At 34.4% G+C, this 22099-nt stretch overlaps 4 protein-coding genes and 1 pseudogene across 4 annotated transcripts; 3 read left to right on the top strand and 2 right to left on the bottom strand.

Annotated features, from left to right (window-relative positions):
• Nucleotides 1-714: 714 nt before the first annotated feature.
• LOC132932954 (uncharacterized) lies at nucleotides 715-7033 on the top strand. The gene is made up of 6 exons (XM_060999297.1): nucleotides 715-1086; nucleotides 1148-1761; nucleotides 2389-2642; nucleotides 4353-5214; nucleotides 5265-6662; nucleotides 6712-7033. The coding sequence occupies exons 1-6, from the start codon at nucleotides 715-717 to the stop codon at nucleotides 7031-7033; spliced, it is 3822 nt and encodes a 1273-aa protein (XP_060855280.1).
• A 4178-nt stretch (nucleotides 7034-11211) lies between these two features.
• LOC132932953 (transcription factor Adf-1-like) lies at nucleotides 11212-15607 on the top strand. Its single transcript, XM_060999296.1, has 3 exons — nucleotides 11212-11380; nucleotides 13966-14125; nucleotides 14218-15607. Exons 1-3 carry the CDS (start codon nucleotides 11212-11214, stop codon nucleotides 14768-14770), a joined length of 882 nt encoding a protein of 293 aa, XP_060855279.1. The 3' UTR covers nucleotides 14771-15607.
• LOC132935943 (uncharacterized) lies at nucleotides 11690-13232 on the bottom strand. Its single transcript, XM_061002593.1, has 2 exons — nucleotides 13208-13232; nucleotides 11690-12792 (listed from the first exon to the last, which is right to left on the bottom strand). Coding segments are annotated over exons 1-2 (933 nt in total). The 5' UTR covers nucleotides 13210-13232; the 3' UTR covers nucleotides 11690-11861.
• Nucleotides 15608-15824: 217 nt separating the features above from the next.
• LOC132936454 (uncharacterized) lies at nucleotides 15825-17663 on the top strand. Its single transcript, XM_061003186.1, has 7 exons — nucleotides 15825-15995; nucleotides 16059-16292; nucleotides 16360-16480; nucleotides 16619-16732; nucleotides 16795-17135; nucleotides 17200-17363; nucleotides 17421-17663. Exons 1-7 carry the CDS (start codon nucleotides 15886-15888, stop codon nucleotides 17618-17620), a joined length of 1284 nt encoding a protein of 427 aa, XP_060859169.1. The 5' UTR covers nucleotides 15825-15885; the 3' UTR covers nucleotides 17621-17663.
• A 151-nt stretch (nucleotides 17664-17814) lies between these two features.
• Nucleotides 17815-19642, bottom strand: LOC132936455 (uncharacterized; annotated as a pseudogene).
• Between the last annotated feature and the right edge of the window lie 2457 nt (nucleotides 19643-22099).

Genomic DNA, 22099 nt, shown 5'->3' with positions numbered 1-22099 from the left:
ACAAAATACTTAAACGTTTCCTCACACTGTTCATAATATTACTACCACTACTACTACTCACTACTTACTACTGACCTAGGTTTAAGTTACAATTATCTCACTTTATTTTAAATGTTACCTACTATATCAACTTTTGTGCATTAAAATGTGTTTATTATTTCAATTTACCCATGTGGGCGGTATTTCACAGTGGCTACAGTTTGATACTTTACTAGACTGCAAACCAAATCCAATAGCCTACTTGCTGTGCTGATGGTTTATAATTCTCACATGATTTTATAACTAATTTTATTTCAAATAAAGTGTGTAGGTACACTGTACTCCCAGTACAAAATGACAACAGCAAAAACAATCTACAAACCTTATTGCCAATATTTGATATAGTTATGGCGTTCAATATACAGCTCACTTTTTAAACTTCATTCAACCAAAGTTTTAATTTAAAGTTAAAATTTATTTATTTCACTGTAACAAAATTCAGTGCATCTTTTATTATCTCAATATACCTACTGCAATGTTATCATAAAAGATTGCATTAAGGTTAGGCAGGGCTTGTATATAGGTGTGACTTGATCACATTGAACACACATTCAGCTAAACATTATTCTGTAACTATTTAAAAAAAAATATTATTATTATAAAAATATAGAATTATCAATACAATTGTACCTACTCTAAACTCAACCTAACTTTTAGGTGCTTGGGGACGTCGAGATGGAAGAAAGAGAGGACGTGGAGGTTGTCGGCGTCCCAGTGGAGGGTGTGGAGTATGTGGAAGTCGTCGGCGTCCCAGTGGATGTGGGGGATGATGTGGAAGGAGTAGAGGTGGTGGAGGACATTGAATTTGTCGAGGTCCTGATGGAAGGTGTGGAGGAAGTGGAGGACGAGGTAGTCCAGATGGAAGTGGTAGAGGACGAGGTGGTCCAGATGGAAGTGGTGGAGGACATGGAATTTGTTGAGGTCCAGATGGACGGAGGGGATGACGTGGAAGGGGTAGAAGTGGTAGAAGTGCAGATGGACGAAGTGCAAGCGGAACTGGAGTTTGAGGACATGCTCGACGAGTTGCAGCCAGACGTCGACGAAGAGGTCAGTAAATATGTCTTACTTATAAAAAAACCATAAATAAAACTTATCATTTAAATTGCAGTTCCGACCACTTGCCGTGGATGAACAACCCCGAGGGCGTGCGCCAATAATTGACAGGCAGGCAGGCGTGACACACCCGCTTCCAGAGCGGCACAACGCGGGCGCGTTAAACAGAATCTGCACACAGTGTAACGCCCGCCACTTCGAAGGCGAGGTTGTGGGCCGGGATGCCAATAGGCACTTCTCCACTTGCTGTAACAACGGTCAAGTGACCGCTGCAGGACAACACGCGTTGTTGCCCGCCCCTTTTTTACTAATGAGTTTGTTGATTGGAGATTCACAGGATAGTCGTAGATTCCGAGACGACATTCGCCGGTACAACAACGCCCTGGCATTCGCTGCGTTTAGCTGTGGCACAGACGACAGGCGTTTGCGTGGGCGTGGACCGCGAACGATGTGTATCCAAGGCCAAACTTATCAGAGGATAAATAATGACGTGGCCGTTGACCGAGTAGATGCCAACTACTGTCAATTGTATTTCCTCGAGTCCGCAGAGGCCAACACCCGCCGCGTTGGGATGGCTCTGCAGAGAAATCAGCGTGAACTGTCCGTAGTTGTGATGGGACTATTGGACGGTTTTCTGCGGGACGTAAATCCGTACGCAATGGCTTTTAAGTAAGATATAAATTTATTGTATTTATTAACATTAGGAATATGAATTGCCCCTTAGAGTAAATTTCTTTTACAGATACCTTTCTCAAAGTAGACAGAAAAAACAAAAAAACTGTAACCAATAAACTAACTATGTCAACTGTCAAACTAGATATTACGTTGATATTAGACACTCGCAGCTACCAATATACTGCAGTTATTACTTAATGTTGATTCAAAAAAAATTTTCTTACCTTTATTACTTAAATTATATTAAATTTTATATGTAATTTTACTCTGCTACCAACAGAGTTATATGTGCTTATGAATGATATAGGTAACATTAAATATAACTTAGGGCTGGGACGTTTTTATATTTTATCTTATTATTAAAATTATTATTATTATATCATAATTATACCAAAATATATTACTAATTTAATGCTTGGATTTATATGAAGTATAGGTTTTATTGTTATATGTGGTCTCCTAAGCTTACTACACTTCACACACATTTATAATATATATATTTATTATTATGTATTATGTTAATTATACAATTATAGAGTTAAATGCACTGAATGATTTTTTTATGATTTCTACATGGAGTCTGTCTAACTATAAAAATATACATGTCTATATTTGTTCCAGGAACATGCGTGAGGTGTGGCTGGCAGAAAGAGACCTAGCCGACGCCGATCCCGCAGGTGTGCGACCTAGGCCAGTGACGATGCATTTTGTCCGAGATGCGGCCCGGGACGACGGGCGAAACAACCTGCCTACCGCAAACGAAGTTGCGGCCGTGTTCGTAGGCGAAGGGGGTCGTCCGCCAAGAGACATTAATCTGGTCATCTACGATACGAATCCAATCAACCCGCAACACAGGATGCAAACCATACCAGCGGGTTAGTTAATAATTATTTACTATAAACATAATTTTTTATTAATTAAATTTACACAGCTGTCTCAAAATTGTTCACTTATATTCACTATATCAAATAGAATCATAGTTTTTGTTGTACAGTAAAGCTGACACAGCGATTTTAAATTTACATTAAGTATACACTACATTTTGGACATTCTTTTGAAATATAATTACTTAATAACTAATTCGTTAGGTCAAAACCGACCTTAACCCGTTCACTTGTGCAGTAATACTGAAGTATACTGAACAAACAATTTGGTTTAGCTACCTTCTTTAAGTTGAAGGTATCGAGTTATTTCCTTATAGAGATTGCACAGCATATACAATTTATTTATTTATTCAAACAGTTTTAAATCAAACATTATAACAATTTTTAACAAATGGACAGAAAAAGTGCACAGATAAGTAGCGAATAATTAATTAAGATTAATAATAACAGTAAATTACATAAATAAGGTTTTTGATATTGATAAATAATTCGCATGTGATAATTATTAATATATATAATTATAAAAAGACTCGATAGAATTATAACAATTATAACAAAAATGAGAAACTTATAAACTATGTAATTGAGATAACAAATTAGTTATAAAAACATTAGATACTTCTTAAAATTAATTTCTAGATTATTGAAATAAGTTGGTCCTAAATAGTCTAGAAATATCTGGCCAATACTGTTTTTTGAATAATTGATATTTAGGTTGTATCTTATAGATTCACGTTTATTCACGTTTATATTGGTGGTTTTAGTGTGTTTTCAGAGGTACCACCCCATATAGTTATCCCATATTGTAAAATAGATTGATATAGTGTCAAGTAATAATAGTTTGTAAGCGCATATTAATATGTTGTATATGGATGTTCCATCTCAAATTGCAGTCTTAAAATAATATGCACAGTCAGTTTTATGACTATCATTTTATATTATTAGTTTGTGCTTAGAAAAATGAGTTCAATTATAAATAGAAAACGCAACAAAAACAGTTTTTTCAGAATTAATAGTACATTTTACTTAATTTTTACTTTTTAAAATTAAGTTTCTGAATGAATCTATTAAATTCTGAGGTAAAATTATTTTAATAAGCTTTACTGATATTTTGACAAATCCTGCAGCGGTCTCCTATTTTTTTGAAAGACTATGAAGGATAATTATATTATTGTTCGCATCTCCGATAATAAGTGTCGTTCAAAGATTTATCAGTGATTAGAATGTTAAATAGACAGGCCAGGAATTCTATTCAGGATATAATTTAATCATAATAGATCAGGTATTGCTATTCGAGCTAGGGGACCTATGTATACATAAAATATTAGATAGAGTTAAATTAACAATATTAAATTCAAACCATATAATATTCATCTTGTAGTGATAGTATGACAATAAGTCGTGTTATGATTTGTATGTAGTGTACTATATAATTTATCAATAATCAAACATAATATAGTCACATTAATTCGGTGCTTAATTTCATGATTTGTTTGGACTTCATAACAGACATCACTTACAAATATACACTATAAATCCTTGGAATACAAAGAGATCAGAGTTAATATTTTAATAACCTTTCTTTTGCGGTTATATACTCACAACACAATCACAACTCCATCCTCTAACCTCCAGCTACTACAAATCGTTGATTTAGCAATTCACTTTAAATAATATATACCATTCGTTACATTTCACAAGGGTCGTGTCACTCGGATCCGATGTTGTATCCGCTGTTTTTCCCGTACGGCGAGGCCGGTTGGCATAACGGGATGTTGCAAGCGGGCAACCGACGAAACAATGTCCGTAATCGCAACAGTATCAGAGCGTTTGCGTCCTACCGTTTGGCTGTTAGATATCAGGGAAATAACGACCAAAGGCATGAACTGTTTAGTTTATTACATCAAGGTCGGTTCTTGTTGCAGATGTATGTGTGCGACCAGTATGTTCGAATGGAGTCGAACAATCTGAACTACATACGTTTGCACCAGAGGGATCTCCTCGCCGAAGCGTATCAAGGGCTCATGGACCATGTGAACCAACAGCTCCACGTCGATCCCATGGCGGTCGGGCGTAGGGTCATATTGCCGTCGACGTTCACGGGTAGCGACCGATTCAACAAGATGAATTATCAAGACGCCATCACCATAGTGCGTACCAAAGGGAAACCCGACCTGTTCATAACGTTTACGTGCAATCCCAGGTGGCCAGAGATCACTGAAAACCTGGCTGCCCACAGCACGGCAAGCGACAGGCCGGACCTGGTGGCCAGAGTGTTCAACAGGAAGCTACAGGAGCTAATAGGTGACATAACTGTGAATCGTGTGTTTGGTAATGTCGGCGCTTACGTGTACACTATCGAGTTTCAGAAACGTGGTCTGCCCCATGCGCATATACTGATAATCCTGGCAGAGGACTGTAAGTTCCGCACGGCCGAGGACGTGGACGGCGTGGTTTGCGCCTTCTTGCCGGACCCCGCAATCGACAGGCGCTTACTCTTGGCGCTTTTTGCTTATTTACTTGAATTATATAATAATAATAATACCAATCACAACACCAGACGGTATCATCTATAGAGCCATTGTTAGTTATCTTTTCAATTTTAATTTTCAGTTACGTAAACTCAAGATATGTCAGCCCACCGGAAGGCATCTGGCGGTTGTTTTCGTACAAATTGCACGGCAAAAGTCACACGGTCGTCAGACTTCCTGTCCACCTGGAGGGTCGTCAGAACGTGTACTTTGCGCCGGGCCAAGCAGAAGAACGGCTACAGAACCAAGCTGTGCGTAGTACAAAACTCACGCAGTTCTTCGCGCTCAACACAACAGACGTGAATGCTCGACAATACTTGTACCAAGAAATACCGACGCATTACACCTGGCAGATGCCACGTAATCAAGAAAACGTACTCGTAAGAAATGTCACCCAATGGTTGCCGCGGCGGATTCGGATGGCAAACGTTACGTTGGCTCGGATGTACATAGTAAACCCACTGGACCGGGACCGTTTCCACCTGAGATTGCTACTTCTGAACCGAAGAGGCCCGAAGTCCTTTCAAGACATAAGGACGGTGGACGGGGTCGTTCACGAAACATTCACGGCGGCTGCCGTTGCACTCGGATTATTGGAAGACGACCGAGCGTGGCGGGGTTGCTTGACGGAATCGGCGACGTTGGACACACCGCGGCAGCTGCGGTATCTGTTCGTCACTATACTGGTGTTCTGCGAGCCCTCAAACCCGCTGGCGTTGTACGAGGCGAACGAAGCAAACATGATGGAGGACTTCAACCGCCGTCTCCAAGATGTCGACCGCGCGAGGGCCACGTGTCTGGCGGCCATCGAGGATCTACTTCGTGTACACCGGAAATCGCCGGGCTACTACGGTCTGCCACTCGCCGACCCCCGTCTACTGGAACCGCTGCAGGACGACGCGCTGTTCCGGGCAATAGACGCGGCGGCACGGTGGGCCCCACAAGTAGACGCCTTGAACGCCGAACAGCGAACGATGTACGACCGCGTGATGGCGGCCGTCGACGACCAACGCGAGGTGGCGAAAACTTTCTTCGTCGACGGACCCGGGGGTACCGGAAAAACGACGCTGTACGGATGCCTGATATGGGCGCTTCGGCACCGACCTCCGCAGCGGGAGGTGTTGTGCGTGGCGTTCACCGGTAACGCCGCGTCGCTCATGGACGGCGGCATGACCGTACACTCGACGTTCGGACTGCCTTTCGGCACGCTGACCGAAGACTCGACGTCCAGCGTCACCATGCAGTCCGAGCGAGCGCAGAAGATACGCAACGCGGCGCTCATCGTCTGGGACGAAGCCCCAATGTCGCCGGGACTGCGGTGGTGGACCGCCTGCCCAGGGACGTCATGGCATCGGAATTACCGTTCGGCGGTAAAACCATGCTGTTCGCCGGCGACTTCAGGAAGATATTGCCCGTGGTCCGGAGAGGGACATCGTGATGTTGCTCAGAAATCTCGATCCGAGGAGACGACTGTGCAACGGTACGAGGTTGGTGGTCACCGAACTGCGGCGTCACAATTTCAAGGCTAGGATTTTGGGCGGTGAAGCACAGGACGACGACATCGTCGTGCCCAAGATACCGCTCACGTCCAGCGGTGAGGACGACCTGCCCATCTTACTGCGGCGCCTTCAATTCCCGGTGAGATTGTCGTTCGCCATGACCATCAACAAGTCGCAGGGTCAGACGTTCGACCGTGTAGGTTTGTTACTGACGTCGCCTGTGTTCACGCACGGGCAACTGTACGTGGCGTTTTCGAGGGTGAGAAACGCACAGTCCGTGAGAGTCGGCATGTACGCCGATGACAGCGGCCGATTCGTCACCAAGAACATAGTGTACAGGGAAGTTCTGTAATGCAACGAGTGGTGACAATGGTAAGTAAATTATAATTAGGTGACGCCTGCTGATAGTCTAGGGGACTTTAAACCTAACACGTGTAACATATTTTTCAAACATAATACGTTACACCGCTGTTCTACGTGGTATGTGTTCTACATGTGCCCGATGGTCAAAGATGATGATGATAGTCTAGGTGACTTTAAACCTAACACGTGTGACATATTTTTCAAACATAATACGTTACACCGCTGTTTTACGTGGTCTGTGTGGAGGTACTTCGTGGACCTTGCCTTCGGGCTAAACGGAGAGAAAGTTTGACAACCTCCTCGTGGTTCTCTCTGGATGCGAATTCACTATAATGTGAATTCGTAACTAATGTCAAACAATGTATGTAATGTCTGTGTTATTTGTATTGTACCACATCCTATTGAATAGTATAATATAGTACAGATAGTACAGACAATTTAATTTAAATGTTGTATTTTATTTCACACATTAAGATTCTAATGTACCTATATTATATGATGTATAAATAACATTAATAAGTTAATTTCACTATGTTCTCAATATTTATTACACCATTTTATTGTTGTATTTCTTTCTTAAGTAGTATTAATTTATATTGTATTAATGGTTCTCCTTTGTTTTTATGTAATCATATATATGCTATTGACATTAATCAGTCAATTTCACTGTACTCACAATATTTTTAATATTTTGTACACTGTATTTCGCTGAACTACTTGATTGATTTATATTGTATTAATGGTTGAGACATTACTTAATTGTATTAACGTATTGACATATTTTTATTAATTGTTTTACTCATGATTGAGATTTCATTACTATTAGATACTATATAATTAGATTTTATTACTATTTACTTACTATATATAAATGTAATTATTTCAATATTTATATAATTGACATTGTATTAATTGTTTTGCTCAGTAAAAGAGTATTTGTTTTGTGTTAAACACCATTTGTTCAATAACAATTTTTTTTAAAATACAGTAAATTAATAAGCACAACAGTTTTGTCCTATTTGGTACATGAGTAGAACCTAACCTAACTAATATAACTAAAATAACAATTTAAAAAACCATTGATACTATACACACAATTGGATATCTTAATAACAATATTTAATTTATAATTTATTATATAAGATAATGTGTAATGCAACATTTTGTACACGCTACAACACTGCAAATTGCTGTAAATTATTTTTTACATAATTTGTTTTACATAATAAAACACCATTGATGATACTATTTTATTCACTAAAAACTTTAATATTATGTAGTGTGCTACTACATACTAGGTCACCGTGAATTGATATAATTTATTTTGCCACTGGATCAATTGCTATGAAAAGTAACTCTCGGATGAGACGGAAACACATATTATATTATTTACTTTTTTAAGTACCATTCAATCAATAGTTGTACATATAGTGACTTGGTACACTGCTAATTTATTTATTTTATTGGAGTTATGTAATTGTACAAATATTCAATAGTTGTGTAATTAGTTTTATATTATTATATTACACATGAAATTAAATTACTTTAACAATGGAAATATTTATACAATTTAGGTTGTATTTGTTTTACTCATTGTAGTATATTGATTCTAAAATCTTTAATTTTGTTACATGCAAATCTTTAGACATCCCATGCAATACCTACCTAATGTCATTAACTTCACTGACATCCTGACAACCATTATAACTATTTATAACTCTTATTTGATCCACACACCACACATATAATTTATTGTGTTGTAATAGTATGAATTATATTATGTTTTTGGTAACTAATAGAAATTTAAAAAAATCCTTCATACTGTACCCAAAGTACACACATAGTAATTTAAAAATATCCAGTAGGAGAGGAAAAGGAAAATAAAATATAATTTTAAACGATATAGTCATGTTTTTGTCATAAATGTCATTATTTTATTGATCATCTGAAAAAAACATAACGAATAAACATAGAAAAAATTTTGTTGAGAAAAAATGTTCCTGTTAACAACTCACTTCTTAGTTGGGTGTCTGCTATCGGTACCTGAAAATGATATGTTTGATTAGAATTATTAATTTCAAAAACTAAAGTATTTATATTATATCCTTACGACGTTTGGCGGTGGGCTCGGTGGCATCTCCCTTGCAGTGACGTAGAGCTCCTGAAAATAATGTGTTTGATTAGACAAAACTTGAAGTTTTCTTAAATATATTATATACTAATATATCCTTACGTTTGGCGGCTGCAGAGTTTCGGCGGTCTGATTGAGGTCCTGAAAAATTTGTTTAATTAGATTTATAAATTTCAAAAACTCAATAGTTTTTTTTTAATATACTAATATATCCTTACGTCTGCTGGTCGACTACTGCTGGCCTCCTGAAAATAATTTGTTTAATTAGATTTATAAATTTCAAAAACTCAATAGCTTTTTTTTAATATACTAATATATCCTTACGTCTGCTGGTCGACTACTGCTGGCCTCCTGAAAATAATTTGTTTAATTAGATTTATAAATTTCAAAAACTCAATAGCTTTTTTTTAATATACTAATATATCCTTACGTCTGCTGGTCGACTACTGCTGGCCTCCTGAAAATAATTTGTTTAATTAGATTTATAAATTTCAAAAACTTGATAATTATTTTAAATATACTAATATATCATTACGTTCGGCGGCCTCCAACTTTCCGTCTGCCTACGGTCCTGAAAAATTTGTTTAATTAGATTTATCAATTTCGAAAACTTGAACGCTTTTTTTAATTATACTAAATATATATCCTTACCTTCTTCGGCCGCGGCGAGGCCGTTTTCAGTAAACCGTCCTGAAAATAATTTGTTTAGTTAGATTTTTTGATTTCGAAAACTTGAATGTCTTTTTAAATATACTAATATATCCTTACGCTTGACACCGCCACCGCTACCGCCACCGCCACCGCCACCGCCCCTTTCAACGGGCCACCTCTGGGCTTGGCTACAATATAAATTACAATTATATACATAATATACATAACAGTTATAACATTCTGAAACGGGTAGATAATATATAATATATTAACCAATGATCTTATACAAATTTATACTTACGCTGAGCGCGGTCTTGCCCGTGGTTCACATAAACCGTGCAGCTGTGGCTTATATTGAAGACGCTCATTCTAAATTTAATAAGACAGTTGAAAAGAACAATTGATTGGTCTGCATTATTATGTTTGTGGCATTATAAAATATTCAATTTGTCTAACGAAATGCATATGGTGCACACTAACACTAAGCCAGCGTTCGAATTAATTGATAAATACGATCGGCGGTGACCGTGTTAAAAACAAAAACAAAAAATAGAAAAAATATTTAGTTTCACAGAAAGCATGTGTTGCAGACAAAACTAAGGCTCGATTTTCTTCGCAAATTTATATTATTATTTTATTATTTAAATTAATAAATTATTATATACGATCCGCGTTGAACGTGTTAAAAAAACAAGGCCCTGATGTACGCTTGGCAATTGCCGTTAATGTTTTAGACTTTGTTACTCATTCTGAAGTTGACAAATAAAAAGCAATAAAGAAAGTGTATAGTAAAACAAACAATAAGTGATCTGTCGGTATTATTAAGTCGATGGTATGATAAAATATTAAATTCGTTGAACGGAAAGCATGTGTTACATTACATTGATTGATTAATACCTACGATCTGCGGTCAACGTTTTAAAAAGCAACAAATTAAATTAATACTAAATTGTATACTCACGTGTTTTCTGTTATTCACGGCTGTCGGATGTTTAATAACGGTTATAGTCGGACGTCGGGTCGTCGGCGCAGTCTTAAGGTGCGATTCCTTAGAACGCGTCTAGAGACGCGCGACCAGCGCGGCCGACGCGGCGCGACTCTAATTTTAGCCGCGCTTGGACTTCTTTTGCTATTTTTAGATGTAGCCGATTCCTTAGAACGCGGCTGACGCGTGCGACCGCCGCGCGCGTCTAGAGCCGCGCGACCGTGACCGCGCCAGAGGCAGTCATGACGCGGCCGCGTGCTCGTAATTTTTATAATTAATACGAATAAATATTACATTAAATTTTATTATTATAATATTTATTAATTTATTATATTTATTTTAATTAATTTATTAATTATATAATACGTTAAATAATATTTATCAATATTATATTATAAAAATGTCTTCGAACATCATGAAAACGGGATTTAGTACTGAAGAAGATAAAACCTTGGCTGAACTCGTTGGGTTTCATCCATGTTTATTTGACTTGGCAAACCCTTCATACAAAAATCAAATAATAAAAGAAAATGTATGGAAACAAATTTCAAACGAATTGAACAGACCAGGTATTTTTTAATTTTTAAAACTTTTTATTTATAAATGCAATAGTATTCAGTCCGGTCTTATTACGTTATGTTACGGTATTTATCATATATCTTTTTACAAAAATTGGTCTAATATAGTTAGGTCTGATCGAATATAATATTATAATAAATATGTATTATATTATATTTTTCACTCAAGGGATAATATTTCGGGACAACGTTTGGCCCATCACACTTTCTTCATAATTTTAATAATAATATAGACAGAAACTGGAATATTATGTATTATTGATTTATATAAATAATACAAGGTTAAAAAAAATGCTCATGTATTCTCATTTCAGATTAAACATATATACATTATAAACATTATAAACTGTACATATAATATTATTGAGATATATAAACAAACAATTAGTGAAGTTAAAAATAAAAATGAAAATTAATGTAATCAGTACTTCAATATTATAATACAAAATATTTAAAAATATTATATGACATTTTACGAAGTATCGGTTCTTAATGTATGATAATTTTGCCATGGTACTGTACCCTGCGGAGAGTTGAAAAATTGTTTAAATTCATCTCTTACTAAAAAGCCTTCATAATTTCCATATCCTCCCGTATGCTCAAGCTGTACCATATTATTAGCAGGATAATCATTTGGGTCAAAATTGTAATAGTGTTGTTCTGATGTATTCTCTAAAGTATATTGGTCACGTAAAAGATTATGAAGACAGCATGCAGATAATATGAGATGGTCGACGGTTTCTGGTTTTATTGGTATCGGTGTATAAAACACTCTAAAAACCTGGCTTAATAGTCCAAAGCTATTTTCAGTCGTTCTTCTTGCCCGTGACAAACGATAATTGAAAATTTTTTTTTCGCAATCATTTCTAGACTCTATTTTAGAGTATGGTCGCATCATGTGTGGGTCCAAACGAAATGCTTCATCACCGATGTATACATACGGCAATATTTTTTCTGAATTTGGAATTTTGCAATTAGGTGGAAAATATTCACAATTTTTCATTTGTTCTGACATTTTTGATTTGTTAAATATACCACTATCGCTCTCTTTACCATAAGATCCTATGTCAACCAAAATGAACTTGCAGTTCGCATCAACAATTGCCAACAAAACGATTGAGAAGAAATCTTTGTAATTGTAATATAATGATCCACTTTTCTCTGGTGAAAATATACGAATATGCTTACCATCAATGGCACCCACACAATTCGGAAAATTCCACTTTTTCCAAAACTGTTTTGATATTTCTACCATGTCATCTTTTGTTGGTGTAGGTAATAAAATAGGTGTTAATCGATTGCTTAAACTTTTCAAAACTAGCTTCACAATACGTGAAATGTAACTTTGAGAAATACGAAAGGCAAAAGCAAGGGAATGAAAAGATTCACCAGTTGCCATAAACCTGTTAAATAATAATAATAATAATAATAATACAATTATATTAAAGTATTTAAGTATATAATATCAGTATATGCAAATATAAAAAAACTATTATTTAAAACAGAAAAATATTTATCTGCCAATAACTTATTAGTTTTACCAAAATTATATATATAATATATATATCATATATATATTTTTTATATTATTTTTAATGTAATTTTAAATTATAAAAAAACACTTGATTGTGTTTAATTTATACTTTTAGATTCTGAACGAAGTGAAGAATGTATTAATTTTACTATGATGAATGTTTTTTGTTGAGTGTTTGAAATTATAATTATTGCATAATTGCGTAAAATAACAATTTAGCCTTCAACGATTTTTGATATTTGTTCTTATTCAAAATGTATACGTCGTAGAAACTTGAAACTTACATAAAATGTTTGAATTAGCGTTTTCTTTACATGAATGTATTTTCAAAATATTTCGTTTATTTTTAAGCTATATTTAGGCATTTAAAATATTCGATTTTTCTTAGATTTTTTTTATAAAAGTTGATGAAAAATTGTTGACTCTGCCAAAACACTTGAAAATATAATACAAGGTTCTCCATAAGTTGTACTTATAATAAGTATAAGAAATATCGCGATCGGTTCAATTAAAAATTAAAAATAATAAAAATTACAAAATTAAAAATTCACGCGTGAAATAACTATTTAATATTTATTATAAACATATACACTGACAATTCATTTTCGTTCAGAATCGTTTTTTTTATAATATAAAATAATTCCAAAATCTATCCTAAAATGCCTAACCTATCAATTCATCTCGTGTATCCATCCAACTCTTGTATGGATTCTTTTTTATAATTTAAAATTATTTGCAATTTTTTTAGATAAATTATGGTATTTTAATATACTACAGTAATAATTATGATCAATATTTATCGAAGGGTTGAAGACATAATTATTATGTTTATATTTATATTATAATATTATTTTTATTTTTCAATACAAGTTTATTGTTTTTTTTTTAATCATAGTATTTAAGTTAAAATTATTTTTATAATAATTTATTTGACAATAATATCTACCTACTTATTTTTTATGTCAATATTGATATTTGAATAATAAATTATGTTTTACTCTTATTTATTTTTACATTTTTAAACATAAAATTATTTATCCAGTTGATGATTGTAAAAAGCGGTGGAAAAATATTAAGGATACATATAATAAAAAAAGGAGAGGCAGAAAATTGGGTACTGGGTCAGCTACGAGAGAAAAACCTTCGAAATGGATACTAGAGGATGTTTTGACATTTTTGGATACAGCTGTATATGAAAGACAGTAATAACTAATAATATATTTTACATTTGTTTACTTATTGATATTATTTATTTGTAAAATATAATCTTAATACTTATAAATTATAATAATAGGAGCTTAACGAATGTGACAAACGATGAGGACGAGGAAGAATGTTTAAATTCATTGGATAATAGTGTTTCTCAAATTGAACCGGAAAATGAAAACATACAATTACCATCAACTTTAGAGTCTACAACAGAAGTTCAAAAATCAAAAATAGAAACAACTGGTACAAAACGACAAAAAAAAACTGAAGCATTCATCGAAATATTGAACCAAAGAAGTGAAGAAAGAAGCCGTTTACTACAAGAGCTGACAAACCCAGAAGAAGCAGAAGACCCAATCGACGTTTTCTTCAAAAGTATAGCCCTAACAGTAAAACAGTTTTCGCCCCAACTAAAGATTAAAGCAAAAATGGAAGTATTAAAAATAATAAATGAACTGGAACTTTTGAATCTTAAACCATCGAATCAGACAAGTAGTCCTTCTAATTACGAGTTTGCAGAAAATGTAAGTTCTAGGTTCCAAGAGTTACACCCGATAAATTATTCCGCCACATCACATTCTGAGCTCAATGGAAACTCATCAGCATCCAATTGGTCGGAACATTTTCAAAATTTTTAAATACTAATTTGCATTTAATTATTACAATTACTTTAACCTTGTTATTTATGCTATTTTATGTTTTTGAACAGTAGTATTTTTACTTAAATATTAATTTGTTTTTTTTTATTTTAAAAAGTGACGATTTTATTTTATTTTTTATCAATATAATAAGATATATTTATTTTATTTATTCTTTTACATAATGCTTCCGTTATAATTTTTCTTTTTTATTTATATTGATCAAGTATATGATATGTTATATGTATAAATATTTTTAAAAACATTCTTACCTTAACGTCACAGCGAATTTCTCTGCCGGTGAAATAGGCTCTTTCACTCTGTTATACGGATTTAATTTTAAATCATCTTCGATTAGATTTAAAACAAAATTAAACTGCTCCCAACTCAGTCTAAAAAATTCCCTGAATTTTTTTTCATCTCTAAACAAATGTTTCTCAATCAATACACTAAAAAAACCCTCCTTTTTTCTGGTCAAATACAAATCGTTCACACTTTTTGTCATAACTTCTTCAATTATAATTTCTTCTTCTTCTATTTCTTCTAATAATAGATTTATCAATATTTTTTTTTTCTGTTGACGCAACATTGTTCACTGGTTTGAAAATTTATAATACACAAATTTATAATAAATACAAAATTGTAACCAAATACATGTGATCAATAGAACGAACAACGACGTATTAACCCGATATCAAAATATGTGCCGCCCGGCCATTTGTTGTGGCGCGGCGCGGCGCGATTTGTAGTTCTAGGGAATCCGCTATCAACCGCGCGGCTAAAATTAGAGTCGCGCCGCGTCGGCCGCGCTGGTCGCGCGTCTCTAGACGCGTTCTAAGGAATCGCACCTTTAGGGCGGGTTTCCACTATACACGTTTGCGTGTACGTGCACTGAATGACAGATTCCGTTTACTACGAACGGTCTACCATCGGTTAGGTTTGGTAGATATGGTTATATTATTTATGGTTTTTGATAACGATTTATCAATGCATCATCTATTCTGTGATTGTACTTTATTAATTTGATAACATTTAAATTTATTTTTATTTTTTATTGAAAATGTGAATAATATAATTTATATTACAATAATATAATTAATATAAACGGTTGTGAAATGGAAATACAAGATATACAATGGTTTAATTATGCTAACGAGGTTCATTATAGAAAAGTGTTACTTGTATATTTAGCCACTTTATTACACAAAAAGAACAAAAAACACAGGTAATAATATAATTTTTTATTTCAGTATTTATTATTTTTTAATACTACATTATGGTTTACTAGATCAAAACCCAGATGGCATATTAAACCATTTTTAAAAGAAAGGAGAGTACATGGGCATTGGCATTGTTTGACAAGTGGACTGCAATTAACAAATTCAGAACTGTACCAAAACTTTATAAGAATGTCTGCTAGTACATTTGAAGAACTGGTGTGCGTAGTCGGACCCAAAATAAAGAGATTTCCAAGTCGGCCTGATATATTATCGGTTGGAGAAGTCCTAACTGCAACTTTGCGGTTATTATAATTCATTACTATTTACTATTCATTTGTTAAGTATATTTATACTTAATTTATGTAATAGGTATCTTGCCTCTGGCGAATCAATGATGTCGATTATGTACTCTTTTCGTATAGGGAAGGCTACTGTATCTAAATTAATCTTACAATGTTGTGAAGTTTTATGGGATACTTTAAATAAAAAGGTATGTTATGTTTAAAGTATTCTGGGTATACTAACATTAGGATATAATTAAGACAAATTGTATTCTATATCTTATAAACTATTACAAGCCAGTCAAAATATGGTTGTTATTTTAATAAATTATAACTTCCAATGATAGGTATTAGTTGTACCAGTTACTAATAAATGGGCAAAAATAGCTGCTGAGTTTGAAAACAAATGGCAAGTACCAAATTGTGTAGGCAGTATTGATGGTAAACATATAATACACCAGGTAATAATTTTTTATTTTTTTCATTTGAACAAATAAAAATATGATTTATTTCAATTGTGTAGGCATTTGCAAATAGTGGATCTGAAAACTATAACTATAAAGGATCACATAGTATAATACTGTTGGCAATGTGTGATGCCAGTTATAACTTTACAATAGTAGACATTGGTGCAGCTGGAAGATGTAGTGATGGCGGAGTTTTCTCCAACTCTGAAATGGGCAAGGGTTTTTTTCAAAATAATTTAAATTTCCCAACTGCTAAAGATATAGATAGTGCCAGTGGTCCTATTTCATACTACGCACTTGGCGATGAAGCGTTTCCACTACTAACTAATCGTATGCGCCCTTACCCAGGAAGAGGTAAAAGAAAATTGCCATTTAACGAATCAATATTTAACTATAGGTCGGTTTTATCTATTTAAGAAATTAAAATATACTGATTTGTTACAAAATTATTTTTAACTTAGACTTTCCAGAGGCAGACGTACAATTGAAAATACTTTTGGAATAATGGCCTCAAAATGGCGCATTTTTAGAAAACCAATTATAGCCGGGCAAAATACTGTAGAAGCAATTACAAAAGCTGCCGTTGTACTACATAATTTTATTAAAATGTCAGAAAACAATGCTGGTATTTATTATTAAGAATACTAAATATATGATAGTTTTTAACTTGGATGTATCATAGGTGTACGGTATTGTAGTGGCCCTTTGGACATTGAACTTGATCAAAACAATCAATGGAGAACAGAAGAAATGGGAGCTTTAAGACCAGTACACCAGTTAGGAACCAATACCTATTCAGCAAATGCTAAGCTAACACGAAATAAACTTAAGGATTATTTTTCAAGCGAAGGTGCAGTTGCATTCCAATATGAAAGATTGTAAATAATGTTGTAAATAAACTTTGAATGTTAAAAATGTTTGCAAATAAAATTTGTATATTCAATAAAAATCAAACTTCAACATTCAAACAGGTTATGACTGAAATTAAAATAAAAGTTATAAAAAAAAATAATAAAACCTTTTCTAGATTAAAAATTAACAAAATCACTGGTATTTTAACAATAAAAACAAAACAAAATCACTGGTATTTTAACAATAAAAACAAAACAAAATAAAATAATAATAATAATACTTTATGAGACTAGTAATATAATGATTTAACCGATCAATTTTAATTTTAAAATAAAATATAAAAACAAATAATGACTAAATAGAACACATTAGTAAGAAGTTACTTTCAGTCTCTTATATCTTTATAATTTCAGTCAGTCTTCCAAACTATTAATAACTTGGCTTATAATTTGTGATTGCAATGTAAATTTTTTTTTTTTGGTCAGATTTTTCATCAATGAGGCTAAATATTTACAGAAATGTAAGTCCCCATCGTTTTCTTCATTTACTGCAGGTGGAGCAACAGGTCTTGATTCGCGTAATTCCTTTAAAATTGATTCTTCAAAAGTATCATTCTTTGATCCTAAACAGAGATTCCATTAATTTTAATCAGAACCACATATTATAACCATAATAAATAAATAAGTGTCAATTACTTTTTGTTGGCTTAGTACTCTGTTCTGTACTGGCTGTATCTAAAAATGACAAATCTTCAGTCGATGATGGATTTATATTACTTGTAGTTCTGTTAACAAAATATAATATTATTCATATACAATTTGACCATTGCTTAGATTAAAATCTCAATGAAAATACATCAGACATACAAGAGAAAAAAAACTTAAACCTTCATCAATTATAAGTGTCAATAACCTTTAATATTTGTTGATATAATATTTCAACAATGTAAATAATATTATAATCTTACTTATAATTGCTTGTAATGATATCGTTTAAAAAATGCAACGAGTTCATATGACACCATATTTTTTTTTTTCCCTCCTGCAGCACCACTTGCCGGTTTTCTTTTTTCCCTAACATATTTTTCCCTGAGATACTTCCACTTTTTTTTCAAGACATCTATTGGATATATACCTACATACATTTAATAATCATCAAAATTATAGTCAAAACAAAACGAAATATTAGATTATAGATGGATTTAAAATAATCTTTCAATGCTACATAAATTTCATTCCATAAATTTTGTTTGATGGGCTCATAACGTGCAGACATTGGGAGACGATGATACCACAGTGGATTACGTTCATTGACCTCAGTAATCAGATTGGTATAAAACTCATTATCATCATCATCAGAATTATTTTCTGAGAGGCTTGAAGTATCACTTTGTTCTTCTTGTTCGATTTCATTCAAGAAGTTTGATATCAATGATGGTTTTGTGACAGTTGAAGGCATTGGAGAATACGATGATACACTAGCTAAAATAGACATTTTTAAATTATTAGCTTGGCTATGATTTAGCAGAAATTAATTTTACTGAATTAGTAGTTACTAACATGACATTTTAGGCTGAAGTTTTTGAAATTTGAACTGAGCTTGAGCAGTAGCTAAAAATATAAATTAGTATAAATACTTTTAAATTAATCAATTTATTAAAATTATATTTTTTGTTACTAAAAATTGAAGTGTGAAACTACTACTTTTATATATTTAATATGCAAAAAAAATAAGAATTGAGACCGAACAAAATTACATCAATGTTGTAACATTAAAATAAAAATATATTTTTTATTTTCTTTACTTGCTGAACATTTGTGGTTTTTATCGTTCAAGTCAATCAACTTATTGCACTTTCTGCACAAAATTCCCTGAAACATTCAACATAATACCAAAGTCATATAATAAAATATTTAAATAATCATTCTAATAAAATTAACCATTGCTTATATTCTTGAATGAATAATAAATAACATTAAAATTATAATATAAGGTACTTACTAATATTTTAGACGGATCCATATTTGATGAATTCAACGTCCGATGCACAAGTGTCAACTGTCAAGTGCACATTAAGGAAAATTTAAAATTACTAGATATTTTATCTCCTTATCAGTATTCGAATACAATCATGGTTTGCCGTGCGCACGAAAAATGTTCAGCTAGATTCAACAATATGGTAACACGGTTAATCGTGTGGTAAGAATGTATAAACACTCTGGTTTACCATAATCTTACCATAAATACCAACCAATCACAGCAAGTGATTTTTATGCACGTACACGCAAACGTGTATAGTGGAAACCCGCCTTTAGAGCGGCGACAATAACAAGAGTCAAGGCAGGTAACCCATGCGGGTGACGATATCGCACGGCTGATTTATTGAATTGACATATTATATCGATATTTTATATTTTCGAACACAGCATTACACCTTACACTTTTGACCATCGTTCTTTTTTTCATTTTTGCAAAAAATTTTCATATAGTCATAATAATGCCACAGGATCATCACTCAAATTCATTAATACACACGCAAACATGGTTTTCAAACATTCCCGCCTTTGACAGAATACCGCCAAAGTGGTAGGCCTTATCACCGACCGTTTATCGTCGATCCTCTCGCTATCAGCGAATGACTTACAGTAAGTTGTAGGCGCGACTTTTAACAAGCCGACCCCGCGTTACGTATCCCCCGATTACACGATACGGGAGACCTTGGGTCAAACATCATGTTGGTGCGCGGAAACGTTTCCGTGTTTTTCGGAGGTTCGTATGGGAAACAGAACCCCGATCCGCTGATCGAGTTTCGCTTCTATATTGCTCTACTCTACTACTAAGCTTATGACGACAGAAATTATTAACGTGGCCGCTGGAAATTCACATAATATTTCCAATATATATTACGCATGGAAATGTTTAATGTTTTTGTAGATCGTATTGGTTATTGTAATTTGTAACATTATATGGGTTTGCTTATTATATACCTAAAGTTTATTTACATATATACATAGTATACATAGTATAACATTATACTGCATATATATAATTATCCGGACCACTGAGGTGACTGACCTGCTAGACACCCTAAAAAGACGGTTACTATAAGATTTGCATGGAAGCCCGAAATGTTTTGAATTTTTTTTCACGTACATTATTACTTAATTTTCTGTTTTCGGAGACAGTAATGAACGCTGTCCGCGATTCGACGCAGTCGGATTGCATACCTGTCGACGTAACCCAGTCGTCGCACATTGTCGGATAGCCTACCCTTATTACTACGGCAAACGTCATTCTAGGTGACTGACCTGCTAGACACTCAAAAAAATACGGAGGCTATATGATTTTCATGGACCCCCGAAATGTTTTAAAATTTTTTTCACAGTAAAGAACGCTGTCCGCTATCCGACGCAGTCGGATTGCATACCTGACGAAGTGACCTGGCCGTCGCATATTGTCTGCTATCCGACGAAGTCGGATTGCCTACTCGGACCCCCGAGGTGACTGACCTGCTAGACACCCTACCCTTATTATTACGGTGAACGTCATTCGAGTTGACTGACCACCTAGACACTCAAAAAATGATGTTGGCTATATGATTTGCATAGAAGCCCGAAATGTTTTGAATTTTTTTTCAAGAAATTTATTACTTAATTTCGTGTTTTCGGCGACAGGAATGAACGTTGTCTGCGATTCGACGCAGTCGGATTGCATACCTGACAACGTGACCTGGCCGTCGTATATTATCTGCTATCCGACGAAGTCGGATTGCCTACTCGGACCACTGAGGTGACTGACCTGCTAGACACCCTTAAAAGACGATTGCTATATGATTTGCATAGAAGCCCGAAATGTTTTGAATTTTTTTTCACGTAATTAATTTTTCCGTTCTCGGTGACAGTAATGAACGCTGTCCGCGATTCGACGCAGTCGGATTGCATACCTGACAACGTGACCTGGCCGTCGTATATTATCTGCTATCCGACGAAGTCGGATTGCCTACTCGGACCACTGAGGTGACTGACCTGCTAGACACCCTAAAAAGACGATGGCTATATGATTTGCATAGAATCCCAAAATGTTTTGAATTTTTTTTACCGTTTTCGGTGGCAGGAATGAACGTTGTCCGCGATTCGACGCAGTCAGATTGCATACCTGACGACGTAACCCAGCCGTCGCACATTGTCGGATAGCCTACCCTTATTACTACAGCGAACGTCATTCGAGGTGACTGACCTGCTAGACATCCATAAAAAGACGGAGGCTATATGATTTTCATGGACCCCCGAAATGTTTTAAAATTTTTTTCACGGTAAAGAACGCTGTCCGCTTTCCGACGCAGTCGGATTGCATACCTGACGACGTGACCCGGCCGTCGTATATTATCTGCTATCCGACGAAGTCGGATTGCCTACTCGGACCACTGAGGTGACTGACCTGCTAGACACCCTAAAAATACGATGGCTATATGATTTGCATAGAATCCCAAAATGTTTTGAATTTTTTTTA

The sequence above is a fragment of the Metopolophium dirhodum genome, chromosome 1 (assembly GCF_019925205.1).
Source record: "Metopolophium dirhodum isolate CAU chromosome 1, ASM1992520v1, whole genome shotgun sequence".
In the NCBI taxonomy this organism is placed as follows: Eukaryota; Metazoa; Arthropoda; class Insecta; order Hemiptera; family Aphididae; genus Metopolophium; species Metopolophium dirhodum.
Note: the sequence above shows the minus strand (reverse complement) of the source record. Positions and strands in the feature narration are given on the sequence as shown.